At 36.6% G+C, this 27,207-nt stretch overlaps 1 protein-coding gene across 2 annotated transcripts; it reads right to left on the bottom strand.

Moving 5' to 3' along the window:
• Nucleotides 1-841: 841 nt before the first annotated feature.
• ccdc141 (coiled-coil domain containing 141) lies at nt 842-26,687 on the bottom strand. Of its 2 annotated transcripts, XM_056265690.1 has the most exons (25): nt 26,491-26,687; nt 23,753-23,875; nt 21,929-22,120; nt 20,157-20,265; nt 19,604-19,857; nt 18,398-18,517; nt 17,134-17,328; nt 15,795-15,967; nt 15,515-15,656; nt 14,762-14,881; nt 14,425-14,616; nt 14,151-14,330; nt 13,834-14,013; nt 13,527-13,652; nt 13,259-13,447; nt 12,497-12,658; nt 12,104-12,253; nt 6,288-6,428; nt 5,912-6,109; nt 5,434-5,617; nt 4,992-5,104; nt 4,828-4,890; nt 3,756-4,286; nt 2,209-3,038; nt 842-1,396 (listed from the first exon to the last, which is right to left on the bottom strand). In XM_056265690.1, the coding sequence occupies exons 1-25, from the start codon at nt 26,599-26,601 to the stop codon at nt 1,123-1,125; spliced, it is 5,052 nt and encodes a 1,683-aa protein (XP_056121665.1). In that variant the 5' UTR covers nt 26,602-26,687; the 3' UTR covers nt 842-1,122. The 2 variants fall into 2 exon arrangements, with proteins under 2 accessions (XP_056121665.1, XP_056121666.1); XM_056265691.1 differs by lacking the exon at nt 842-1,396 and having other exon boundaries at nt 2,899-3,253.
• Between the last annotated feature and the right edge of the window lie 520 nt (nt 26,688-27,207).

The following is a 27,207-nucleotide window of genomic DNA, read 5'->3' as shown; positions in this document are numbered from 1 at the left end:
TGATGGTTCCCCAACAGACATTCTACTTACTATAAGTCACTTTGCAAGTACGTCAACTTATTCTACTAACCCGAACCCAACAGTCAACTAATACTCTAATGAGAGTTAGTGGACATGTAGTTGCAAATTATTGAGAGCTTGTTGAGCTTGTTGAACAGCTTGTTTACTTACCTTACTTGCCCATGTATTTATTTATTTATTTATTGGTGTGTGCAATTTTAAATGGACCCCATTTACTTTCATTGTATGGGCAAAACATATAGGCCTATATATTCTTCAAAATACCTTCTTTTGTGTTCTGCAGTCATACAGATTTAAAAGGACATGAGGGTGAATGACTGATAAATTAATTTTCCTTATTGAACCATTTCCTTAAGATCTGGAAGTGGATTTGTAAAAAAAAAAAAAAAAAAAAAAAAAAAAACCCACAAACTCTTTAAAAATAAATAATTTAATTGCAAAATGCTGAACATGTTATTTCAGAACTGTAACTATAAATAACTGGAGAGCAGACCAGGGCTTCATTACCATCACAAAGGGAATTGTATGCAGATCCATTGCAACTTGCATAATATATTAGGAAAAATACAGAATAATTAATCTCATGTTGAATTTGAATATTGCAAAACATTGTTATAGTGATTTCAGTGTTATAGCCAAAGTGAACAAATATGTGGTTAGTTGATGCATACATTTTTAATAAAAAAAACAAAAACAAATAAAAAACACTCAATTTTTTATGTTAACATTTATATGAATGTATAAGGTTAAGTGTATATTTAGGCCTGTGACTGATCACTATTTCAAAACACCTTTTTGCCTTCACTAGTTCACTGCATTGTCCTGCAGCGTGACAACATCATTTTTTAAACTACAGATGTTCAATGTTGTTTTACCAAACAAAATATGCATTGAATTATAAAAGAATAACTCGTTTTAGATGGAGTAAAGCACATCACACCACAAGATGTGTCAAAAGAGTTTTTATATCTACCCATGTGCTCTTATATTTGTGCAAAGACAGTTAATTTTGTGCACACCAGTGGTTTTGTGCGTGTGAAGAAGGTCCAAAAGTAAAGAGTCCACATCCATGAGTTTTCCTTATGTTAATGGCAGTGTCCGTTATAGCAACAGCAGATAGAGAAGCCACAAGAAGAAACAGAGGGTGCCAAAGCAGGTGTGCCAGTCCAGTTTGAGAACGTCAAAATCAGGGCTGCTGTTACCTTTGACCTGTAGCATGGAGCTGGACGAGATTGTGCCAGCTGAGTTTGAGGCAGTAACCAAATACTGCCCAGAGTCTCTCACTGCAGAGCTGTGAATGAACAATGCATGTTTGCCTTCTTTATGGGACAGTTCAATGTGCTCATCATTGGCCAGTTTGTGTCCATTCTTGAACCTAAACAAAGAGTGAATTATGTCACACAAACACACCACAGCAAAAAAAGGGCACTCATTAATACAGACTGAATGGAAGAGAGAAATTAGAGGTATGTTAAAGTTGAAGGTATACAGAAAATACATTCAAACTAAGGAAATGTTAGCTACAGGAAATCTAGAATAAAAAGTTAGTATGAATGGATATACATGACAGTGGAAGAGAAATTAAATTCTTCAAATGAAATGGAATCAAAATGAATGGAATATGTCAACTTTCCTCAACAAACCTGCTTCATGCAGGCAGACACATACATAATTGTTCATCTATCTGAACTAAAAATACTGGGCTTCGTGACGAATTTTTAGTTTTTAAAAACTGGATATTGATCTATGTGTTGTATAATGAGAATTTGCCACCTATTTAGATACAAAAGTATTCAGATAATTAATAATCTCTATATACTACACCACCATACAAACGTTTAGGGCGGTACAATATTTTTTATGTTTTTCAAAGAAGTCAAAATGTATTTGATCAAAATACAGTAAAAACAGTAATACTCTGAAATATTATTTCAATTTAAAATAACTGTTTTCATTTTTTTTTTATATAGCCTATATATATAAGTGTTAAGTCTTCCGTTATATGTCTTTGCTATCACTTTTAAACAATTTACTGCATCCTTCCTGAAATATTTAATCTTTCCTTCTAAATTTCTTTAAAATCTTTCTGACCCCAAACTATTGAACAGTTATATTAAATTATATTATATTGAAGAAATAGCAAAGAATGTTTTCATTTATAGGTCAAGTTTGTTATAAGCTACCCACCAGGTTAATGTAGGCTCAGGGAATCCAGTGACTTCCACCTCCAGTGTCACCGGAGAGCCCTCCATTACCGTGGTATTAGACAAGGGCTTGGAGAAGTTAGGACCTGTGCCGCCTGTCAGTTTGCCCATAACCTTTTTGGAAGATGCCCGCCTGATCTCCTCTCGAATGGCTGTGGGCTTGCAGAGATCCGAGTCCAGCTCTGTGGTTAATGGGGTTGGGGTAGCATGCATGTTATTGGGCTGAGCACTGTGGCATTGACCCATACTGGACTCATGCACACACTTTTGCATCTCAGTATGACTCTCATGCACTGAGTAAAGCGTTTCAGTGAGGCTGCCTGGTGGTGGGTTGACAGATTTCTTTAAGATGCTGGAGATGGTGTTTGACACAAGACTAGGGGCAGGTACTGTGAGGGGGCTTTGAAGAAAGGAGGATGATTCTGCTCTAAATCTGGCCCCCGAGCCAGTGGTGGGAGATGGGTTGCTCTCGGCCTGGCACGACATCCACTCCTGTTGCCTCTGGTTTAGGGTGTCACCCTGCTGGGAGTGGAACTGGTGGCTGTATTGGTTAACGCGATGGCTGTGAGAGCTCACGCAATAGCCATCATCAAGGTCATTTTCTGACTGAATAATGTTGGATTCTGGAGTCTCAGATAAGGGAGGCAGGGAGATGTCATCTGGGGAGGTGCACTCATATTCATCATTGGAGAGCGACTCCTCAGTGAGATGGTCAGGCTGGAACTCACCCTCTGGTACACTTCCTACAGGAACTGCTGGCTCTGGAGTCCCATGTGACAAAAAGTCCTCCTCTAAAGAATGATGAGCTGCCGTCTAGAAATAAAACACACAAATAATGAGAAAAGAATGCCTGTAAATCTCCCTGTAAAATAATTTTGTGTTACCATTTTTTGTTAGTGTTAGTCATTTACAAGCTTAAATATTGTTATATTCCTGTTTTTAGTCCTGTGTGTCATTGTTGTAGTCCTGTGTAGTTTTTTGGTCTCCAGCTCTGCCGGCTCTACCGTGTTGGCCCTCGAGGGGAAAAACTACACAGGACTACAACAATGGCACACAGGACAGGAAAGTAACAAATATTTTAACTCAAAAATACATGGGAGTTATTAAATCTCATGAGAGATGACATGTAGATACACAGTTGCTTATAGTTAGTAGAATGTCAAAAGTGGACTATCGAAATAAAGTGTTACCAAATATTTTATGTGAGTATGGTGTATTATTTATACATCGCTGTATAACCAGCCATATAAATTATTTTAAATTTGTTTATTAAAAAGTGCCAAGACATGGCCAGGATATATATATATATCCCACACTTTTCAAATGTAGTGTATGTTTTAAAAATACATCATTTATTTAAAAATAAAACAGGATTTATCAGTCACTTAAAGAATAGGCCTATTCTTGGTCGAATAGAATTATTAAAATCTTACTTATAATTTGCCTAAATAAATCAGTCAATCAATCACCTTTTCAACATGGCAAAAGGCACCTTTCCATTGAATGACTCTTATGTCAAACAAGGCTCACCTTGGAATATGAGAGAAAAGGATGATTTCTACTACAGGCCTGATATTTGTCCTCAGAGTTGGTCTTCTGAACAGGATGCTGTTTCTCTGTACCATGCAACTCTCTTTGGATATCTATGATGATGGGGAGAGATAAAGTTGGATCTCGTGGAGGTGGCGGAGGAGGAGTTTCTTGGGAGTTTCTCTTGGTTTGCTGCATAGTGTGACTCCTCTTATCCCGCTCCACAGGGGAATGACTCACATTAATGGTGCGGGAGTTAGAGATGGAAGTGTGCATTTCCTCTCTTCTTTCTATAGTAGATTTGCACATGATGGTCTCCACTTTGTTGGTCTTGGAATAGGCCTCCTGGGTGTGCAACCTGGTCTCTTGTAGCACTTTTTGATGCTCCGGATGATGCATGTCTGGCAGATCTTGGCTTTGTGCTTTGCGAAGCTGAGGTTTCTTGTTTTCTGGATTCTTGCCGAAAGGCATCTCTTTAGTACAGTGTGGGCCTGTCATCTCAGGGGTATGTCCACTTTCCTTTGGTTCAAACTGAAGTGGCAACAGAAAAAAAGTATGGTTTAGGGTTGAGCAATTTCTGAATATATATCATATATTTGCAATGCCTTTGCTGATGACAAAATTAAACAACGTTGAATAATGCCCATTATATTTGTCTATTATGTTTCCTTAAAGGCACTGAACTAACCCTTTAAGACCATCATTACACTGGTTTTATGATCCTTGTCTTGTGGTTGTAATTTAAACTTTAGCAGAAAATATGGTTTTAGAGTTTATATGCAAGTTTGATTAATTTCTGTGAATTAGTTCAATGAATCGATTCAAAACTCTGAACTAATGATTCCTTTAGATCATATACATCAAATGTTCACACAAGTATATTCACAGATTTTATTTACAAACAGGGAAAACATGCCTTGATTTTTTTTTTTTTTTACTCTATGTTTTTGTAATTGAACTTTAATTGTAATTTCCTGCATTTTAAATTGAATGTAACATGTATGTACAAAATGAAGGACGATGTAATTCTGGCATGTTTGAAATTGTAAGTCAAAGTGTTACTGGTGTTTACCGTATCAATGGTGTCCTGTTTGTTGTTGTCTTCAGGTGTAAGAGGTTGTTTCAAAGTCTCTAGCTACAGAAAGAGTTCATTTGAAAATATTAGTAAAAGTATATTTCATAAAAAATCTCAGATGAATGTACCAAGTACAATATTATGTTTGGTGTTTTCATCACCTGAAGTTTGGCCTCAAGGTCCAGCAGTCCATTTGAGAGTTCTTTTATTGATTCCACAATTTCATGGTGTTTGTTGATTGTTTTCTCCATATATTTCTTTCCATCTTCAGCACCTACATTTTAAAAAATCAGTCACACTGTAAGGCCAACAACACTTCAGAGAATCATTCTGATGGGGTGCAATTGACCCGAAACATTTGCTACTATGTTGGATAAGATTCACATTTAAAATAATAAGTCCATGTCCACCTTGTAAAAGCACATTATTCAAAGTTTAGTAATTCTAGCTTTTAAATTGATCAGAGGAACATTATAAAGAATTTGAAGGGTTAAAACGATTAATTTCCAAATTGCTGTCATTATATTCTCTGTTCTATTCATTGGAATGATAAAGAATACATTCCTCCAAACAATATTTCAGAATGCATTCTCAGTTTCTCACCATGTAGCCGCACTGCCAGCTCTGTGATCTGGCTTATTCTCTCCTCTTGCTGTGGTATTGTGGGCCACACAAATTTTTCAAACTGTTTGTAGAGAGAGCTGACTGCTTCCTTAGTCTTACATTGGGAGGAATATTTACCCACACGGACAATTGTGGAACTTGCCTCGTCGCACCAGAACTGATACTGTGTTTAAAATGAAAGGTGAGAGGAGAGACTATTTTCAGAGACTATTTATAGACATTTACTGAGAGACTGCTTTGAAGGCAAACATAAGTTAAAGCAAAGCCGATTCTTTTTGTTTCTACTTCATTTAGCAGCATTAGGAATGGGAAGATCTAAGAGTAAACAGTTTAAACATGTAAAACTTTGAAAGAAATTAGAAAATTGAAGAAATTCCACACTAGGATTATAAATTGAACATGTAAAATTGCTGCTGAATTTTGTCTCATTATACTGTATGTTCCTGGTGCACCCCACCTCCTCTAAGGCTTGCTGGAGCTTGACATTCATATCCAGGTTCTGTTTGTACTCCTCCACTGCCCTGTCAAAGTCGCACACCTGTCTCTGCAACTCATTTAAGGCATCCTCAATCTCTCTGAGGCTGTTGCCAATTAAATGCCTCTCACTGCTGCTGGATACTTTCAGAGTGAAGGCTTGCAGCTTCTTCTTCAAAACCTACAAAAGGGAGGGATTTGGATGTTACATTTTATAAATATAAAACTCTCAAAGCATTAAAAAAAGGAAGACATCTCCTTAAGGTATATGTCTGTATAATTGTGTCACTGCTGAGCAAAGATTCGGAAGAAAACATTAATAAAATGAGTGCAAGTAGATTAAAAGAGGGCTTCCTTACCTGCAGCTTTTCAATGTAAATCTCAATTTGCTGGAGCTGATTTTTCACCGCCTTTACATTTCTCGACTTCTCGTTTTTCTTCATGTAGTTGAATTTCAAATTGTTGAATTTCTTTTTGAGATCTTTAAAGGACTCTCTCAGCTAAAATAAAGGATTCAGGATCAACATTCATGTAAATAAGTGCCTAAAAAGTGCATAAAACACTCTACTAAAAAGACAGCTAAGGGTGAATGAAGAAATAGTATATCCACGAGTTAAGACATTTTTAAGAATTTTTAAGAAATTGTAAAGAATATTTAAGAACCGGCAAAAGTAATAATTATGAATGTGTCAAATATAGCAAGGAGAGTTTTTAATTGTTTATTAATGAACTAGTGTTTTCTGTGTCAGTGTCGGTTGACGATGCTGACTTGCCATTTTCGCCGTATAATGCGCCTATGAGAAATGCACATTTCATATGATACGGATTAAAAATGCAGAGAGTAGGCCTATAGCCTACCGTTTCTTTTTGTACAATGCAAGTGGTCGCGCCGGCGCCTCCACGTCCTGACTATATTGTCGGCTATATTTGCTTCTTGTTTATTAAATCAAGGGAATTTGTTGATGAAACACTGATTAAAATTAAGATACAATTTATACAAAACGACATTTACTTTAAAGAAAGGCTTTCTACAAAACAAAACTTACTGAAGTGGTCAAACTCATGTCTGAGCCACTCAATCCTATGATCCTGTCTTACTCATGCAGTTCACTTTTCATATAATCAACATAGATGAAATTTAAAAATAACATTATATTATTTAAACATAAATATGAAACTAAATAGCCTACGTTTTCTTTAATGGCTACAGCACGTAAAGTAACCTACAGAGAAATTTAAAGGGTTAGTTCACCCAAAAATGAAAATTATGTCATTAATGACTCTTCGGAACACAGTTTAAGATATTTTAGATTTAGTCCGAGAGTTTTCTGTCCCTCCATTGAAAATGTATACACGGTATACTGTCCTTGTCCAGAAAGGAAATAAAGACATCATCAAAGTAGTCCATGTGACATCATGTGAATTTTTGAAGCATCGAAAATACATTTTGGTCCAAAAATAACAAAAACTACGACTTTATTCAGCATTGTATTGTCTTCCGGTTCTGTTGTCAATCCGCGTTCACGAGTCCGCAGTGACGCTGATGACGTAAGACGCTGCTGACGTGTATCTGGTGGGTCCATGTATTCGGGTTCAGAAATAAATATGGCTGGGCAAAAAAATGTGTGGAAATCCTTAGACATGTTTGCGAAGATTGTTTTGTTTACAGCGTGCATCTCCCTCAGACAGTGAACGAAGCTCTTTCGCACCAGATTACGCGTCAGCAGCGTCTTACGTCACCAGCATCACTGAACGCGCGGCTTGACAACAGAACCGGAAGAGAATACAATGCTGAATAAAGTCGTAGTTTTTGTTATTTTTGGACCAAAATGTATTTTCGATGCTTCAAAAAATTCTAACTAAACCACTGATGTCACTTGGACTACTTTGTCTTTATTTCCTTTCTGGACAAGGACAGTATACCGTGTATACATTTTCAATGGAGGGACAGAAAACTCTCGGACTAAATCTAAAATATCTTAAAGGGATAGTTCACTTTGAAATTAATTTTTGGTATGTTTTAGCTTACCTCAAGGGCATCCAAGATGTAGGTGTCTTTGTTTCCGCAGTAGTTTCAATTTTGATATTTTTAGGTCAAACCATTCTTGTCTGTCATTAAAACATGTCTGTTCATTAAAACATGATTTAATGACTCGTAAATGTAAGTACACATTGATGGCCTAAGACACGAAACGAGCAGTTTGTGTGAGAAAACGAACAGTATTTATATAATTTTTACCTCTTGTAAACACAGCCACGTCCAAGTGATCTGAGGGCGCGGGCGCTTCGGTCTTTTCCGGCAAGCGCCAGAACGCGCCGGAAGTGATCTCTCGCGCGTGTACGTCACTCATACATTTTTTTTTTTTTTTTTTTTTTTTTTTTACGACGGTTTAAACATCCCGGATAAGCGCAAATTAGTACCATTTTAATTAGCCGTCTTACCTACAATCTCTGTTCTGTGTAAACAATGAGTGACGTACACGCGCGAGAGATCACTTCCGGCGCTTGCCGGAAAAGACCGAAGCGCCCGCGCCCTCAGATCACTTGGACGTGGCTGTGTTTACAAGAGGTAAAAACGATATAAATGCTGTTCGTTTTCTCACACAAACTGCTCGTTTCGTGTCTTAGGCCATCAATGTGTACTTACATTTATGAGTCATTAAATCATGTTTAATTTGGACTTCTCTGTGCATGCTCTTTGAGAAAGTGACCATAGACCTGCATTATATGACTGACAGACAAGAACGGTTTGACCTAAAAATATCAAAATTGAAACTACTGCGAAAACAAAGACACAAAGGATGCCCCTGAGGTAAGCTAAAACATACCCAAAATTAATTTCAAAGTGAACTTTCCCTTTAAACTGTGTTCCGAAGATGAACGGAGGTCTTACGGGCTTGGAACGACATGAGGGTGAGTCATTAATGACATAATTTTCATTTTTGGGTGAACTAACCCTTTAATGTCAAAACTGGATTTGAGCAAACGCCGTTTTACCGCTGAGCATGTGGGGGAGGGGTGCGATTTTCGAGGAATAATCGAATAATTCCCAGCGATTATCGAATATTATTTTTGCTTGAAATGCCCATCCCAAATAAAGTCAGACTTGTGTGATCTGCCATGCCAAATCCATATGGTCAATGTTTTTAAATGGGAATCGCATATCATCATGGTGTTGGATATATATGGAACAACATAAACATGTACAACATGAATCATTTTCATTTTAGGTTGAACTATCCCTTTAAAACCCCTCTCTAAAACCACAATATCCGCCTCGTTTAACATGCTGATTATGAACTGCGTAACCAAATATAATAGTGTAATCAAATATAAGATTAGTTGTACATGGGTGCAGAGGGCAGAGTCCAGGGGGATTATTTTAGAGGGATTAATTGTCAGGCCGGTGGATGATTTATAATGCAGATCCATTTCTGTCCAGCCTGATGAGCTTTTGCAATGGTGTCGTGTCTCCAAATGACAGGCTCAAGTGTCGCCCAAAGACAGCTGCAGCCCAGCTTAGAGCCAGTTAAAGAAGCCTCATAACTGTCTTGCTGGATTTTTCCAACAGGGGGCTATAGAGGAAATTTCTGCTACAGACCAAACAGTGGGATATGCGTGGAGGAAAGTTCAGTAACATTAATGGTTACCATCTAAACAACTTACTCAAACTGTGCTCAGTAAACATTTATGGTGGCACTGTTTTTTCATGGCCTTGTGATCTGTAAAACAAGGAATGAGGGATTTCTGCGGACCAAACTGATGAATATCACAGCATAATAAAGATGTAAGTCATTGATGGCCATCTTGAGTGCAATTAGATCCACTACTAAACAGGACAGTAAGAAATTTTACTTCTAATTCAACTCTAAAATATAAAGGAGTCAGCACGACTACAATGAAATATCCTTTCAGTAACATATGAAAGCTTCTGTAAGCAGTACACTGGACTTGTGAACTCACAGTGAGAGAAATAGAGTCAGTCTTCCTTGCAGATGAACAGCAGCAACTGTCCAAGCTAAAATGTCAGCTTGTTTACTCATGCATAATATTTATGACTGGATGGTGGATCTATGGGTAAGACTGACGTGACAACATATGGTTTGGTGACTCACATGGACATTGAATTTGATGCCTTATTCTTGATATCCACCCCAATCTTTTTAACAGTACTGTATACAGAACCCTTATATGTTTTAATTTCATTCAAAAGGTTTTCATAGTCTATGCGCCAATCCAAATCCCACTGTTTAGACAGTGATTTGAAGTGAAGACTCCCTACATTTTAAAGCCACACTAGAAATGTTCACAGAAAACTAGAACATGTACGAGCTCTATAAAGTACAGCTACTTTTAGAAATTTCTTTGCTCTATTTACAGTCTTGCAGCAGTCATACATTGAAATAGCATGACATCACGTGGCATAGTTAACTTGGATATGTTTAAGAAGCTTTGAATTTGACTGAGGAGTAAGATATAGACACAGGGGTTCTGGAATGCTGATTTACTAATAGAGACCCATGAGTTTAATTGGTTTAATGCAACCCATGTCTTTGCGTGAAATCTAAAAATCTAAAATATTTTTTAATTCTCTGGTAATCTTCAGAAAGTGACAGTCCTCTGCATTAAACAGTTCACAAAACCTTGCAATATGTCACAGTTGCTTCCAAGTTCCAAGCGATTATTAAAAAGGTCTAAAACCAGTGGTTCTCAACATTTTTTGACTCCAAGACACCCCCCCCCCCCCTCCCTGCATGTTTTAAGATTATTCAAAGAAAACAGTTGTTGAGAGGATGAATTATAAATAAAATTAAAAATAAAATGTTTTCGAAATATTGAATTTCAAGCTTATTTTAATGCTTGTTTTGTCTTTATAAAAGTTTGCTGAGGCCCCCTAGTGGACCCCAGACCCCTAGTTTAGAATCACTGGTCTATATGCCTGTGCTTATTCATTTAGAGAGGAAAAAACTGAAATTGTTGTCCTCTAGAGGGAGGCAGAGATTATAATATCATCACAACAGTAACAAATGTTTTATGAAGACATTCTAAAATGTTTGAAATGATTTATGTTGCCTCTCACCAATCTCTAAAATTAAAGTATTGTTAACATTTTTTTCAGTCCATGTGGCAGCTTAAAAAAAGAAAGATAAGAGAATATGTCTGTTTTCCTCTTACACAGAAACCAATGCTGTAATCAAAAATCATAAAGGACATCATGAAACTGAGTCGTGATAGGAAAGTGCCCTGGGAGGCTTGCCGTGTAATCCTGGGGATTGACTGTGGGTTTTGTGGTTGGGGGGCATTAAGTATGTGATAAGGGTGGAATCCTTCCTGCTATCTGAAGTGATGAGAGACAAATGGCAGGATCCCTCAGTCAACAGACGGAAAGACAAACCCTGTAGTTCACAGACTAAATTTAACAAGCTATAAATAATTCAGGGAGAGAGACAATGAGAGGCAGCCACAAGCCCAACACATGTGTTGCTGAGCCCTGGATCTGTGGGCTGGGACATTAACACATCTTTAGGGAAAATGACTGACAGTAAGGGCTGGGCCAAAATCCTTCTTCATACAGTTAAAAGGGGATCATGAGGAATCAAAGCTTCAGTGGTCTGAAAAATTTAAAACATACTAACTTCCAGAACCCAACATTTGTTCCCCAGTGAAAAAAGGTCATTTGTTGAAACTTAAGCTGCAAAAATTGGCTTGTTCTGTACTTTCCAACGTTAAGATGAATACATTTGAAAAAATGACTGCCATTTTTGCACATTTAAATCCACCATTGCTTTCCACAATACAATGCAGGCTTTGCAAAGAGGCTGTGAAGGAGGGGACCATTAACAACTATATTGGACCCAACAGTCTCGTTTCACATGCATAAGGGTCGTTTTCACTGGAGTCTTAATAGCACAGCAGCAAATAACGCCTCTGAGTTCTAAAAGATAGTGGAAAATGGTCTAAGTTAGATTGCTTTGGGCACAAAAATATTATAAGTGGACCTCATGGGGAAAAACACAGACAAGTGCAAATAAACACTTATAAATTATTATATTATATTATCTTTCTTCCTGTGTTTTTCCTGATCTGCGCCTCTGATAAGATTAGTATGTCAGAGATCTACAGATTAGTAAATGACCTAAACCCTGACCAACTGACACACACATACAATACTGACCTCACTGATTTCTTCCTTATGAAGGCAGAAGTGGACATTGCTTATCAAACTCTCTTCACACTTATTAGCCTCAGCGATCCAGTCAGTGCTTCCTCTCTCCAACTTTACCAGTTTCTCATGTAACTGCTGCACTGACAACACCAGCACATGCTTGGAGCATAAAGAAGGGGGAAAAGGATGGTCATTTGTGGCAGTTTCTATCAAATCAATAAGTATTGTTTATGCATCGCAAAGAAATAATCAACAGCATGGTTGCACATGTTCTGTTGACATTATGTAAAAAATAAAAATAAAAATAAAAAAAGTTAAACGATTCAGGTAAGGAAATCCAAATAATGCATGGATTTTTTGAAGATAATGAGGGCATGAAATATTGTTAAGCAATCAACGCACCGACTGCTGCACAGTGCTGGTGAGGTCTGCACCCAGCGAGAGGGCCAGCTTATACAGATGGCGGATGTGAGACTGCCTCTCTTGGTGCTGAGTCAACTGAGTCCTGGCCTGACTGGTGTCACTGAACACCGTCACTGGTTCTGTGTGTAAGACGGTATCCAACTAAAATAAAATAAAGTAAATTATGCTTAGGCTCCAAATTTCAGTATCTAATGTAATGTAATATAATTATTATTGCTACTAGTAGTACTACTATTGGTTAACCAAAATGTATATTTGTCTACAAAACTTAAAAACAAAAAATAAAATAAAAAATATTATTTTTAATGAGCTGGCCATAGTAGTTAAGGTAAAGAAAAACAGGCAACAAGTGTCCATCATATAGTAATAACATTCAGTACTGTTTAAAAAAAACTGCATCCCATTAGTGAATGATGATGATGATTATTATTATAATTATTACTACTACTACTACTATTAATTAGTGTTTAGTCCAGTCACAATTTATAGTTGTCAGGATGTAACTTGTGACGCTGGCTAAAAGAATGTGCAGCTTGGTTGGTGACTGAACATGCTTTTACATTTTCTGCATCACTATTTAATTCTTATGCTTTAATTAACAATTAGTCTAAAAGTGTGAAAATATCAGAGAATGAGAAGGTGTCCATCTATTAACAGTACATATCAATTCTGATTTTAAATCCATCACAATCTCTGATTTCTCTGATTCTATAAAGTGTTCTGACAGAAATGGGACTTTACCTCTTGATAAAGCTGGTGAAATTTACCGGCCATACTGAGAACGGTTTCATACTCCCTGATTTTATCTCTGATGTGCTGATGTAGCTGCAGAAGCTCGGAAACCTTCTCGTTCTTCTCTTTCACTGGTATCCCCTTTAAGCCGAGCAGCTCGGATGTTTTAACCAGGAATTCCACCTCTGCATTCAGTTGCTATGAAGGTTTTCAAATTTAGGTTAGTTACTAAAACAAATCATAAGCACTAATGAGAAAGCAAAAAGTCTTCTCTCACCAGGAATTCTGGCTTTACAGAGTTGAATTTCTCCTGTAGTTTATACACAGACTGAGGATCACCCCCCAAATCAACCTTTGATGCTGGAGCAAAAATCTCCTCCAATGCCCTTAAATCATGAAGAACCTGCAGGCAATTAACCACAAATTTAGGGCATTGAACAAAGATGGTCTATTAATAATGTTTTGTTGTATAAAAAAAAATTGCATTCTCTTTAAATGCTCTATTAATTGAAAATAATATGGATGGGCCAACATTTCACAAATTGCCCTATTCTGATGTATTTCCAAGTGAAATCCCAAGGTACCTTTTTAAGTTGATCTTTACATTTTTTCCATTGCTTCTTCACAGATTTGATCTGACTGTAATGAAGTTGCCAGGATGTCCACAAGTCTGCTAGTTCAGATTTCTTCCTGGTCAGTGTCTCCATATATTTTTCTACAACATTCCCTGCTGCTTTAACGTTTAGATTCAGGTTGCCACTGATCTGCAAAATAAATAAATACATACACACATAATATTGTATTTATTGTTCGTTTTAAACCCCAAAGACACTGCCATAGATTTGTAAAGACCACTTATTGTTAAGCTTGTGTTAAAATGTGTCTCTACAGCGTTTCTTACCATGTTCGATGAGCTAATAAAGTTGTTCCCTAGATCCTGCATGGTGAAAAACCTCTGCAGCAACGACTGCCACTTAGCATCCAACATTTCCTTCATGGATGCACATGCTCCTTCATTTTCCTCCTCTTCCTCTGGCTTGTTCTTGTAGCATTCCTGAAGAGTCCTTATCTGCTCCTCAACCTGTGCCACCACAGAAAATATCATCATTGGACTTTTGGCCTTAGTCTAACTGGGTACTTCATTATAAATATATGTCACAAATATATAACCATACCTCATCTGCACAGCGCAAAAAGTCCACATAGGGCCTGAGGCTCTCCACGTGTGATGATATGTTCCTCGCCAATGTTTTCATCTCCTCTGCCAGAAGTGAAGCTTTGTTCGAAAACTCGACTGTCTCTGAGGATTCCAGTCCCTTTAGTTCTTTTATAAAACTAGCTATAGCCTCTGATTCTCTCATAGCATCCTGCAGGACAAAAACACCACGGTTTACAATGAGTAGATCTTCATAGCACTTTTACAAACTTTTTAGGGGTTGTATAAAATAACACAGTTCACTTTGAACTTTCCATATCATATTGTACTCTCAGTGTAGGCGAGTATAAAGACACCTGAGACTGTGAGAGTAGCTCAACATGCTTGTTAAGGGTGTCCTCAGCCTCAGTTAGAGATGAACCAGGCTCTGTGCTGGCAGACAGGACACTGTTGCTGCTCTTAATCCAAACAGAGACCTGTAGAGATCCAGATCATTGAGGAAATATATACACTTTTCAACAAGCTACTGTGAAATAGTAAGCCACATTTATTGACATATAATAAACAATCTAATGATGCATTTAAAAAAAAAAAAAAAAAAAAGAGTTTAAGGCTGAATCTCGGGAAAACATGTCCAGGTTAAATATATAATAAACAAATAAATAATATATTTTAGCATTTGTTTAGTTTAATCAGCATACAGGCAAGAGAAAATATAACCAATTCAGCATTAAGGCAACAGCAATGACAACAATGGTGTATAAATACTGTACATAAATTATTATTATTTTTTATAATTATTAGGTGGAGAAATGTGCCAATAAATTAGATAACATTAGATAAATCAATTTGATTTGTTTTTAATCAGCATAAATAGAAAGCCAGCCGTAAATAATAATTCTATTTTTGCATTTGATTAGAAAGGCAACAGCAAATACAACCATAATGTATAAATACTTCATATAAATGATGTCTTTGAATTGTAAGTATTATTATTATTTACAATCATTTAAAAATAATGTATCAAAAAAATGTGTTTCTCCCATAATTCTGTCTTATTAGAGGTGTCTTAAAACAGTGAAAAGAGAGACTATCTAATTTTTCCATACCTTATCCACCAGTTCTTCAAAGGAGGACACCAGCTGCTGCCTTTTGCCTGTTAACACTCTGTGGGCATGACACTCATGGCTCAGAACCTCAATTCTCTCTTTGATGTATCCCAGCATCCTTTGTATCCCTCCAACTTGGGCACTAACAAACAAACAAACAAACACAGATGCCTGACATTGCACAGAACATCCCAATCCACGGAAAACCTGGAGTCTGGATATCTACTGTGATAGGGTTTTTTTTTTAACACACTGTAGCATCTGCTCTTTGTCTTCTCACCTTTGTGGGTCGAGCTTCTGAAGGAACAGCTGACCTCTCTGAAGAGGCTCGGTGGATGAGTCTTTGATACTGCGTGAAAACTCTTCATGTTTCCTAGCCTGCTCAGGTAATGACAGAGGTTGAGTCTTCAGCTCCTTTATAGCAATCTCTATCGTGCCCAGCACCTCAAATGCCTGATGACAAAAAATATATAATGTCATAAAAACCTTTGTATTTAATACATAAATGTGGATCACTAATGTTTGAGTCTATGCTGACTAACACATCAAATATAGGGATACTTTGACTCATTTTCATTTCCATTTGTAAGTCAGGATCCAATCTCTTGAAGTATATATTTAAACGATTTATACTTTACGAATTATTGCAGTACAAATGTCTCCATTATGGCCCTCGAAAGACTGATGTTTATCACGCAGTAAATCAGTCTAAAAAGCTAAAAAGCCTAGCACTTATATACGTTCAGAAAGTCTTCCAGTTTTGTGGAACAGACCAGCCATTAGTCGGGTGGGTAATTATTTTAATTTGACATTTATTTAACTATTTGCTTTTCATTAAACTCACAAACCCCCTGCAGTTCCTTCACAAACCCTATCCTATTCAATTCAATGCAATAAACGAGTTTGGTCAAAAGTAATCTGAAAGTAAAAGTTTCTGTAATGATGTAGTTGCTGTTTTGATTCTCCTGCGTATTCTTCCTGTTTATTATTAAAGATAACAATAATAATATAATTTTTTTTTTTTTTTGGATACATGCATGTTTGACAGCCTGTGACAATTACATCACCAACTTCAATTTTTGTCATGTAATGCAAGTAACATTAAATATATTATGCAATATTAAATTTCCCTGATATTTCCAGGTTTTACACACTCTGCGTTTATTAACTATATCAACTTACATTTTATAAGCACACAACAAATATTCACCTTTAAGGTATCCGTGTAATTTATGTTTTGTTAAAAATGTGAACGTTTCTTCAAGTAATGTTAATCACAGGCTTTAAAAACCTTTATTCCTGAGGGAATCCACTGCAAATTAGCCTTCCGGGTTAGCCTACAATTTGATGTCATGACCAAACAGCTCTAAATCAACGTATGCAACAAATCACTCTATTTTCTCCTCTCTCTCTGTTTTATAATCCACACTCATATTATTACAATATACATCTCCACTAGGGGGTACCACCTCCAACAACAAAACGTATAAGTCACTAGCGTGCGCTCAGAAGAAACACAGCCGCTTAAGTGTTTACCAGAGTTAGAGCTCTATCAGCTCAGTTATCCAAACCTCAACTTAGTCAAAGCATGTGAAGTGCTACTACACTACAGTGCATACTTTATTAGCACTGCTGTAAAAGGCATTGCTCTCCTGTAGATGAGCCAGACGATTCATCATGAGGCTCCAGAACTGCTCGTGTGTAGTTTTGAGGTTGTCACTCTTCTCTGACAAGCGCTGGAGTTGTGTGGACTCATTGGAGGAAAGCAGATCTGATGCCTGCTGTAGTAACCTCTCGACCAGCACACCCCAGTCCTGAAGGAAGATAACAGTATGAAACACAAAGACAAACAGTATTATTTGGGCCAGTCCTGACATGAAGTACCTATTAAACTGGAAAAGAATATGTGTGTGCTGTAATACTAGCAGCTATTTCTATATCAGATTTTAAGTAATGTGCTGTGGTCAAGCTCAGACACTTTATTAATTATAACTTGATTATTTCACACAATGGCAAGTAGATGAACAGTTCAGAAATAGAGATCTAATGTTACTGTAGCTGTGGCTCAGTGAGGGACTTAAATTACATGTCAATTTAATTTCGAAAGTTATATAATACCATGCACATTTATGTCATTATATCAAACTATTTTTTAAATTAATGTTATTTTTTATTAAAAGTATTTATTTAATGTATACAATTTTTTTTACTGATGTCTGTGTTGTTTTCCTACCAAAATGATGTCACATCCTGATGTCTGACTTTTGCTAGTAAAATAGTTGTTTGAATGTGATATAGCATTTTGTGGACAAAGACCTGTACACTAATTATAGATTTAATCAATTAAAACACAATGGCCTGGTTTCTCAGACAGGGCTTAGATTAAGCCAGGATTAGGTCTTAGTTCAATTAGGACATTTAAGTAGCTTCTATAATAATGCCTTAGAAAAAAAAGCAATACTTGAGCACTTGGCAATGGCACTGACATATTTTAAGATATGTCAGTGCAAGTTGCTTTCAGTTAAAACGGCTCAAACATGCATTTTAGTCTGAGACTAGACTTACGCCTTGTCTGTGAAACTGGAGGGGTGTGTTTCGTTTTGAAACATTTTGGAAAAGAGAAATAAATAACACCTGAAATATTCATACTAAATTTTTTTTAGCAGACAGCGCATAACACCTGAGACAGAGCAAACATGGCAATAAAATGATTTAAAATTCAATTATGACATTTACTCATTGTTTTGTGAGAAAAAAATACTGTACCCCCCTCCCAGGTTTAATATTTTATCCAATATATTAAGGTTTATGTGATTTATTTTACATTTATTTTACTCTGAATTTAAACTGAAGCCAAATGTTTATTGAAAAGGGATCTCTTACCTTGGCTTTCTGTTCAAACTCTTTGCATTCATGTAGTAAGTCCTCATTTTCTGACAGAGATGAACCCAGCTGACTTTTTTCCAAGAGCAAAGTCGTCTTTTCCTTAAACCATTGTGTTACCTGTTTAAAAGCACATATTACACAGTTTTCAGATGCAACAGTGTGAGAAGTGTGAGACCTGAAGTATAATTGTGTAGTAAATTTTACAATTTAATACAAAATTAAATTACAAATGATGAGCATAAAAAATAGATTTTATTATTTATTTTATATATTTGATTATTTGCTGTCTTTAATGACAGCAGTACAGATCTGACATACATAAACCCTGATGATCATGTTTTCCAGCAAGATTAGTGTAGGTATGTTCTAAAGAGCTCCAATGGAAGCAAAAACAGCCGACTGTCAGTTTTTTTCCTTTAATTGTTTTTTATTTATTTGATAATCTTAAATATTATTTGATTCACAGTTTTTTTTTAATTCAGCAGTATACATTTATTATTATTTTAAATTGAACATTGTGATTCAAAACATTAGTGAAAGCAGTAAGAGCATTTCCACAGGGATCATATCAAACACTAGCATGTGCCCTGTCCCCTCTCAGCATGTTAAGTATGCTGGACAGTTATTTTAGTTCAACATTTTTAAAAGGCAGCCAGTCATCAGCGTGTTTTTGCAGAGTGCCTTTGAGCTTGAGTAACCTTTACTATGTGAGAGTTTGTACAAACTAAAGTGAACACAACAAAAAGTCGCTATCATGAAAATAACGACTTTCACGTTAGCTATATTCATCATATCATATTTTATTACCAAGCTATTCATGATTGCACAATGGCAGTAATGTCAGGATTGTGACTGGTTTCTGCAGAACCCTTTAAGCAGCACAGCCAGACATTTACCGTTTTCATTTTATTCTGATGTCATGTGGTATATCTTAAAGGAGCAATCAGTAAATTTTAATGTTGCACCGGCCAGTATTGTCTTGGACCTGGCGGCTGTAGCTGTAGCATCCAGAAAACAACAACAACAACAAAAAAACTCCAAGCCGAACACTTAAAAATAGTGCCTCTTACACTCTTCTGTTGCAAGTCCAGGTGCAGCTGATGGCATATCTTCTTTTACGGATTTTTTTTTTACTCAACTTAAGACACAATATATCCAGTTTCTATAATAAAAAGGACTTTTTCATCTGGCAGAGTGGCTTACCTCCTGTTCCTGTCGCTCCCATTGGCAAATGCGGTGGATTGTTTCCAGCTCATGCTGCTGATGTCTCATGCAAAGGTCCACTTGCCTGCGTCTGTCCTGCAGAATCTCCATTAGACCTTCAACCTTTCCAAAGCTGCTCCAGGCCCCATGAGAAGCTCTGTCATACTGCAGGGCCTTCTCAGACTGGAAGTCCTTCAAAAATTCCAGCAACTCACGACTCTTATTCAACACCAGCATTGACTTCTCCAACATCCCTGAGGATAGAGCACAAGCTTTGGTGTGTTTGATCCTACAGTGTCTATGACAGATAACAAAAAGCTCTATGCACACTTATTTTGACGTTCATGTGATGATGATCTCATTATAGTGTTTTTTACTGTCAATCTAACAAAGCTTCCACTACGGACTTTGCTCTTGCTGCAAGGGTGTTGGGTGCATCATTAGTCAGTTGCTTTGGTGTTCGGGTGGCTGTGAGTCGCAAGCGTGTTCAGAATGGTGCCTATATAGTTACTTAGTTTGAATGACAGACAAACCTGGGGAACAAAGCTCTTACCTCTTCTAATAGTGCCGTGTCTCTGAAACAATTCATTCATGTTGTCTGCAGTGGTCGACTTCTGGCCAACACTCTGAAAGTCCTCAGCTTCGTCTATGCTGATGGCAAACTATAATCGAAAAAGTTTTTAAAAGGCAGCTGAAAAGACTGGTAAGATTAAGAGGCTTATGGAAATATTAATAAAAAGAAATATGTTCAAGTTTAGGGGCGGTAAGATTTTTTTTTAAATGTTTTTGAAAGAAGTCTCAACAACGCTGCATTTATTTAATTAGAAATACAGTAAAAAAGTGTTATGAAATATTATTACAGTTTAACATAACTGTTTTAAAATTGAATTTATTCCTGTAATTCCAAAGCTGAATTTTTAGTGTCACACGATCCTTCATAAATCATTCTTATGTGTTAATTTGGCGCTCAAGAAATATTTCTTATTATTGTCAATGTTGAAAATGATTGTACTTTTAGTGGAAACTGTAAAAAAATAAAAATAAATTACAGTGCAAATTGTATAGATTTATAGAAAGAACTGTACGCAACAAGCATGTGACCAGTGTAGGCAAATTACTCCCATGAACTAAAAACACTAGAGTCATTGGTTTGAATCAAACAACTATTTGTTTGATTAATAGCCATTTCCAACTAAAATGAAAAAAAGTTGTTACTGTGTTGTTTTTATGAGATTTTTGTTACTGACTAGTTGCTCACATGACAACATGTAGTTCAGAATCAAATTCAGAACAGAGTTTTGTTGTAATAGATGGTATCAAAATGCTACCAAAATACTGTAATACTGTTTTGTTTTAATGAGTATTTTTGGTTTCCATGGAATCAAATTATTGGTAAGGAGGTTACTTCAAACGTTCATAATAAAGCAATTGTTGATGGAATCACTTTGGAAGAAAAAATAGTTAAATTCCTTTTGATTCTCATCTCTGAGAAAGAATGATATCTGAGATCTGGTATACGCCACATTTCTTTCAACATCTGCTCGGAAACAGTGTGTGTACTCTGCATGACCAGTTTCTGGTGAAAGACAACTCCATCGCGTCACAAAAATGATAGCAGCAACCTTCAACGGATGAATGCAGTCGACTATGTACATCATCATAGCGGTAATTTAGCAGGAAGCATGCGTGTTGAAATCTTAGCAGCAAAACAAATATTGTTCTGAAACATGTTCAACATTTGTTTTCGCTTTCGGCTTCTGTCAAAACTGCAGCATGTGACCTTGATGAGGAGTCATCTTTTATCTGGAATTTATAGCGGAAGCAGATTTCAAAGTACTGTGACTGACTTGCTTCAGATTGCAGAAGATAGACAGAAGTGGCTGTTCACTATAAAAAAAACTGAAGAAATATACAACATTGCATGTTCAATATCAAATAGCACCATGGTTTCCAACTTTAAAGCTGTAAAAACAAAAACCGTCATTGTTTTGAACAGTACACCGCGTACTGCACTCCCCGTGGAATGTTTAACCATCAGAGACCAAGCTTTTTTTCTATAAATTGTTTTTTAAAAGCCGCTGGTTATGAAAATAATGATACTTTATGTTTGGAAAATGTTGCGAAAATATAACAATGGGCTTTTAAAGTTACGAAATTTCACTGCTGTCATGCACAGTGGCCCCTAAAGGACACTTAAGGACACCGTTCTCTTTGCATTTTCGGCTTCAAAAAATAAATAAAACTGCATTTTAAGCATGCAATTTTGCTACAGCGAGTCTCTGTGGTTTCAAGTATGTCAGCAGGTCCTATAAGCAACTACATTACCTCCAGAGCACACTCAAAGAAATAGCAAGCCAAGATCAGGAGGGATCTCCTCTTCTCCAGGTGGGTCACCAGTGTTTTCCAAGCCTCGCTGAGAGAGACAGCCATTGCCTCATACACCAGACCCTCTCTTTCCTTCTGAGCTGCTGTTTTATCTGCCTCCTCCAGCAAAGCCCACACACCTCCTTCATTTTTCTGTTGGATTGAAATTCAATTATTAGAGTATTATTAAGTATATTAAGTGTACCCAACTCTTTCTTTTATTTAAACTGTAAACAAGAAGCAGCTTCCATGCTGATTAGACACGTCTGGTGGGCAGATGCACAAGCACATAATGAAATATTAATGTGCAATGCCGTTTTAACTGTGGTAGAGGATTTTTTTTTTTTTTTTTGATTAAAGGCTATACTCTCCGTTCTGGGTCTGTAGTTACTTTTGGTCAGATAGCAGCTCTGATGTTCACCCAAACAGTTTGGAGCGGTCTGACCATTTTTTCACTTTCAAATATAGCACAGAAATGCATATAATTGTATGTTCAAATAAATATTTTTTAAGGCAGATCAAAGCAGCAAGGAACTCTCCTTGTAAGGTCTGAAAGCATCACTTTGTTGCATATGACAGATGTAACGCCAGCTATTTAGATAGGGCAATATAAAAGTGTACAAAATGTCTTATGCAACTGTGCACAGAATGTTAAACATCTGCTATTCATTTCTCTTCATTAAATCCTTGATTTTTACCCTGCAAATAACTTTATAATTCACCTTCAAAACATTAATCATGAATGGAATCTTCCCACTGAAAAGAGCAGATTTATAACAATCATATTTCAAAGGCTCAAATGAAACATTAAAGAACCTTGCAGTTAAACTGTGTGGTGGGTCTTAAAGAGGCATTAAAGTTCAGGAGCCTCCAACAACGGCAACATAAAACGCCAGTGGAAATGCAGTTAATCATCTCCTCATGGTTCTGTGAGGAAGACATTGGGCTTAAGATAGGGCACCGAAAGAACAGAAAACTATACAAATACATGCCAATACATTGAACACACCAACTGCCATCAACACTATATAATATCACAACTGTAGTTTGGGAATCATCAAAACTGCACTATATTATAGCTTCTTCAAAGTTGCTAAACCAACTTTTTGAAAGAAGTCTCTTATTCTCACTCAAGCTGCATTTATTTGATCAATAAATACAGTAAGGACACTTGTTGGCTGCTTACTTCACTCTCTGGTCCAACTCCATACAGTAGTAGTAATAATAATAATAATAATTAAAAAAAATGTCTACAAAACTAATTTTGTCTGCATAAAATGGTTTTAAAGATCATGAGAAATGTAACTTTTGTCTAGTAGTACAAAATAAAACAATTGTGCTTTAAAGCCCCCCTGTAGTCAATCATTTAATCCCTTAAAAACTCATCTTTAATCACCAAAATGACATATTTAAAAGTCTTAAAATACCTTGAATGTAACACCCTTGCCTCATTTAGTATACGCTATTTTATGAATATGCAAATTAGCAACCACAACAGCTCAGAGATCCACCTGTTGACGATCACTCGTTGACCTGATTGGTTACAAGGTTGTTTGTGATGTCAGAAACACCAGAGATTTCAAACCGTGTTTTTTGAGTCTTTGGTTCACCGCAGTTTTAAGGAGAAAATACTCAGCAATGGTGTCGACTTATGCATTTGTACATGGTTTGTCTTAAAGCACATTAAAAACACCACACAGACATATGAACAAACTTGATTTTCACCACAGGGGGACTTTTAAGATAAAAAGAAATTGTATTTTGCGTTGGTACAGCTGAGATTACCTTAAGTTTGGCAAGAAGCTGCTCATGTTCCTCTAGAAGCTTTTTGGTCTCATCTTGGTTGTTTCCAATCTCCAAGAGGTTGGGTTGTGCTTCAATCAGGTGTAGATGCACCAGCTCCCCACACTTTAAACACACACATGCACACGGAAGTGTTAATGTTTGCTTGTGCTTCTGCACATGCACCTTATGTATCCACGTGGCCCCAAGTGCATTTCACAGACTGTAAACAAGACTAGTCCTCCACTGGCCCCTGGCCAAAGCGCACTTCGATTTCAATGCCAAGCCCCCTCAGTGAATTCTCATCCGATTAATTGCTAGTCCCAATGCATACTTTGGCATGCAAATTGCACTGATCTTAAATTCGCATTGCAATTTGCAAGTACAGGACAAGCCATTCTAAGAGTGAATGAAATGTGAAGCTTCCACAGCTGCCACAGCCAGTCATGTTTGTTAAACAAAAGCAAAAAATACAGTTTATGGTATGATGTCTGATGGCTAATTATCAGCTCTGTATACATTAAAGTGCCCCTATTATGCTATTTTAAACGTTCCTTGTTTTGGAGGTCTCCTACAATAGCTGCATCCAAGGTCAAGAAACACTTTAATTTTCAAATAATAATATACATTGCAGCATCACCACTTTACTAACAGTGCCTGAAAAAGCTCGATAAAGGATTCAGTCTTTCTAAAACCCTCCTCAACGAGAGCTTCAGGCAGCATACAGGGTCTATTGCAGGCTAAAACCAACACGCCATTAACAGCTTTGTGTATGAAGAACCAGCCATATAAACAAAGAAAAAAGTGAATACTTCAACTTAAAAAGCCAATGATATCAAACCTCCCGCAACACTGGTGAAGGGAAGATTATCAGTAAATAACAACTTAAATATTTAATATACTGTTTCCCACACAAAGCTATCAAATGATGTCAGGAGATTTGGAAGAGAGCAAGCATTGTATGGACTACTTTTTGACCCTAACATACATATTAACAGCATATAAATTACGAGAAGTAAAAATATTAATTCTGGGATGAACTATTCCTTGAAACAATAGCAGGGAGACTGTAGTGTCCTTCTAACAAGCACACACTAGACAATAACCAGACAGGAGGATGAACGGTCGCAGAGAACCATTATGAATAATTCATGCCATAAGTGGTTTGGACCATTACAGAGCTCTGTGTTTGTCTCACAGCTGTTTTTGTATTCCTATTAAGTCACTATGTCAGGCATTTTTGGAAAATTCACAGTGCATGGAATTCTCTCACCAAAAAAAACAAACAAAAGGTTGTATTGATAGCCTAAGCCAAACGTCTGTTGAATATAGCCCAAGCAAGCGGTGTGCTCAGGACATCACTGGTGGGAGCAGTTTCCTTTCTGTGTTGTAGAGCTTTAGATAAATCAACAAAGATCTCACGGTGAGTTCACATCACATGCAGCTACGCAGTAGTTTTAATTGAAAGATATTATTAAGAAAGGAATATTTCACCCCAAAATGTAAATTCAGCCCCCATCCACTTGCACTGTATAACTAAAATTATTAAATTCCTTTTTAAACTAAAAATTGAATATATATTTTTGGTAATCAAACATAAATAGAAATTTATTCATAACTAACTAACTAACTAACTTGGAAGTACTAAAATAAAATAAAAGGACAAAATCACAAAAAAATATACAAATTTAACTTAAATTAAAATCTGCAAAATTTAAAAACAAAAAAGTATATATTAGTATACTATAATAGAATGTAAAAAAATATACTAAAATAACACTGCGGCAGGGAAATTCTGCTGAATCTCTTATTTTGTTCTCCACAGATTCTACTTTAGAACAGTAATTTGAGTAAATAATGATTTAACTTTAATATTTGAAAGAACTACCCTATGAAGTAATTTCAAGACATACTGATACTACAGTACAAGTCAACCTTAATCACCAAAAAATTTTATTATTAACTGCACAATGATCATCTGAAAGAATTATAAGTGTACCAGTAACAAACCAGTATCAAGTTAATATTGTTTATTTATTGTTTATTGTTAAAAGGATCCCCATTAGCTGTCACCAAAGTGAGACGAGCTAGTCCTCCTGGGGTCCACAAAAAAAGAAAGAAAAAAAAAATCACATAATGATAATCTAAAAGCAGTAAAACATTGTAGACATCATTATAAACATCATCAGAAATGATTCAAAATAAATTATTACAGTATTATATTCATTATTACATTCATACAGTAAATATGTCCATTCCCTACACACAATTTTAAATAGTGCATTCTCAGATGGTACTAGAAAGAGACTTTGCCATTCATTTTACGTATATATTCAGTGGGCAATTATTCCAATGATTGATGGCACGATAAAACTGTTCTCTTTAAAGCATTTGATTTTGGGCGTGGTAACATCATCAGCTGACCTAGTCAAATGAGAATTAACCTGATCACACCTAACATTTTGGTTATATAAGAAAACGGGTTGAGAAGAAAAGTAGATGTAGTTGTATTGAAAACCAGCCTGTTCTCTACCGTTAACCACGAGAGTCGACGGTGCATACTGATAGTGTTTGTTCTGATGGGACAATGTAATACTAACCTGGCAGCTCTGTTTTGGGCAGTTTGTAATTTCTTTAGTTGACCTTTAGATGTAGATGACCATACAGATAATAAGACACAAACATGTTTACACAACAAAAAGTCTTCGCATTGTAAAGTAAAATAGTTCAAATTAAAATACCTTGAGCACTGCTACAACAATCTGGGAGTCTCCAGCCTGTACGGCCACGGTGCTGATTGTGGTTGTGGAAGGCTGACCTCCAGCATCACCTTCACTGGACATTGTGGACATTCTCCCCCTCGAGTCCACACGTCCAAGAATCAGAAAGGTCAGAACAAAGCTCAGTACACACAGGTTCTTGCTGTAATCCAAATCTCCACAACTAAACCCAAACAGAGTAAAGTCTCTGAAGGATTTTAAAGTGACACAGCCCACGTCCACATCAAAGATCCACTTGCCCTGCGGGTAAACTCTGCAACCCCTCAAAGGACTTTCACAATAGCTGGGCTCCTGCAGGCTCCACCAGGGCCACTGGCCTGACTGAACAGTATGGTGAAAACACAGCCGTCTATGTTGACAGGGCAGAGAGAGGCGTGTTAAAAATAGAAATATCCACCAAGTTTATCACACTGTGCGGAGAGCCATTTGACACACCCCCGTTTGGTTGCTTTAGTGCGTCTGTTGCTCTTTCTCCACCCCTTGCATGTGTCTCACTTAGCCTAAAGTTTGTTTTTCATCACAATAGAACATATTGCAAACTATTGCATACCAGAAGAAAAAAACTAAAAACTTATTTACTCATCTCATGTAAAAATCATAACAAAATAACAAAAAAAGCACAAGTAGTTCTACATTCCAAAACTAAAGTTGTCATTCACTAAAAATCTTGACGTATGC

This window comes from Rhinichthys klamathensis, unplaced genomic scaffold (genome assembly GCF_029890125.1).
Source record: "Rhinichthys klamathensis goyatoka isolate OS25496 unplaced genomic scaffold, OSU_Roscu_1.1 h1tg000237l_1, whole genome shotgun sequence".
Taxonomy (NCBI): Eukaryota; Metazoa; Chordata; class Actinopteri; order Cypriniformes; family Leuciscidae; genus Rhinichthys; species Rhinichthys klamathensis.
The sequence above is the reverse complement of the archived record's forward strand: the minus strand, read 5'-3'. Positions and strand labels throughout refer to the sequence as shown.

What these genes read in the sequence shown, in the direction of transcription:
- ccdc141 (XM_056265690.1), bottom strand. Translation starts at nt 26,601, where the DNA reads ATGTCCACAATGTCCAGTGAAGGTGATGCTGGAGGTCAGCCTTCCACA. An exon ending in TTATTAGCTCATCGAACATG is followed by an intron (nt 14,014 to 14,150) that starts GTAAGAAACGCT and finishes TTTATTTTGCAG; the next exon opens with ATCAGTGGCAACCTGAATCT. An exon ending in CCTGAGCCTACATTAACCTG is followed by an intron (nt 1,397 to 2,208) that starts GTGGGTAGCTTA and finishes CTCTTTGTTTAG; the next exon opens with GTTCAAGAATGGACACAAAC.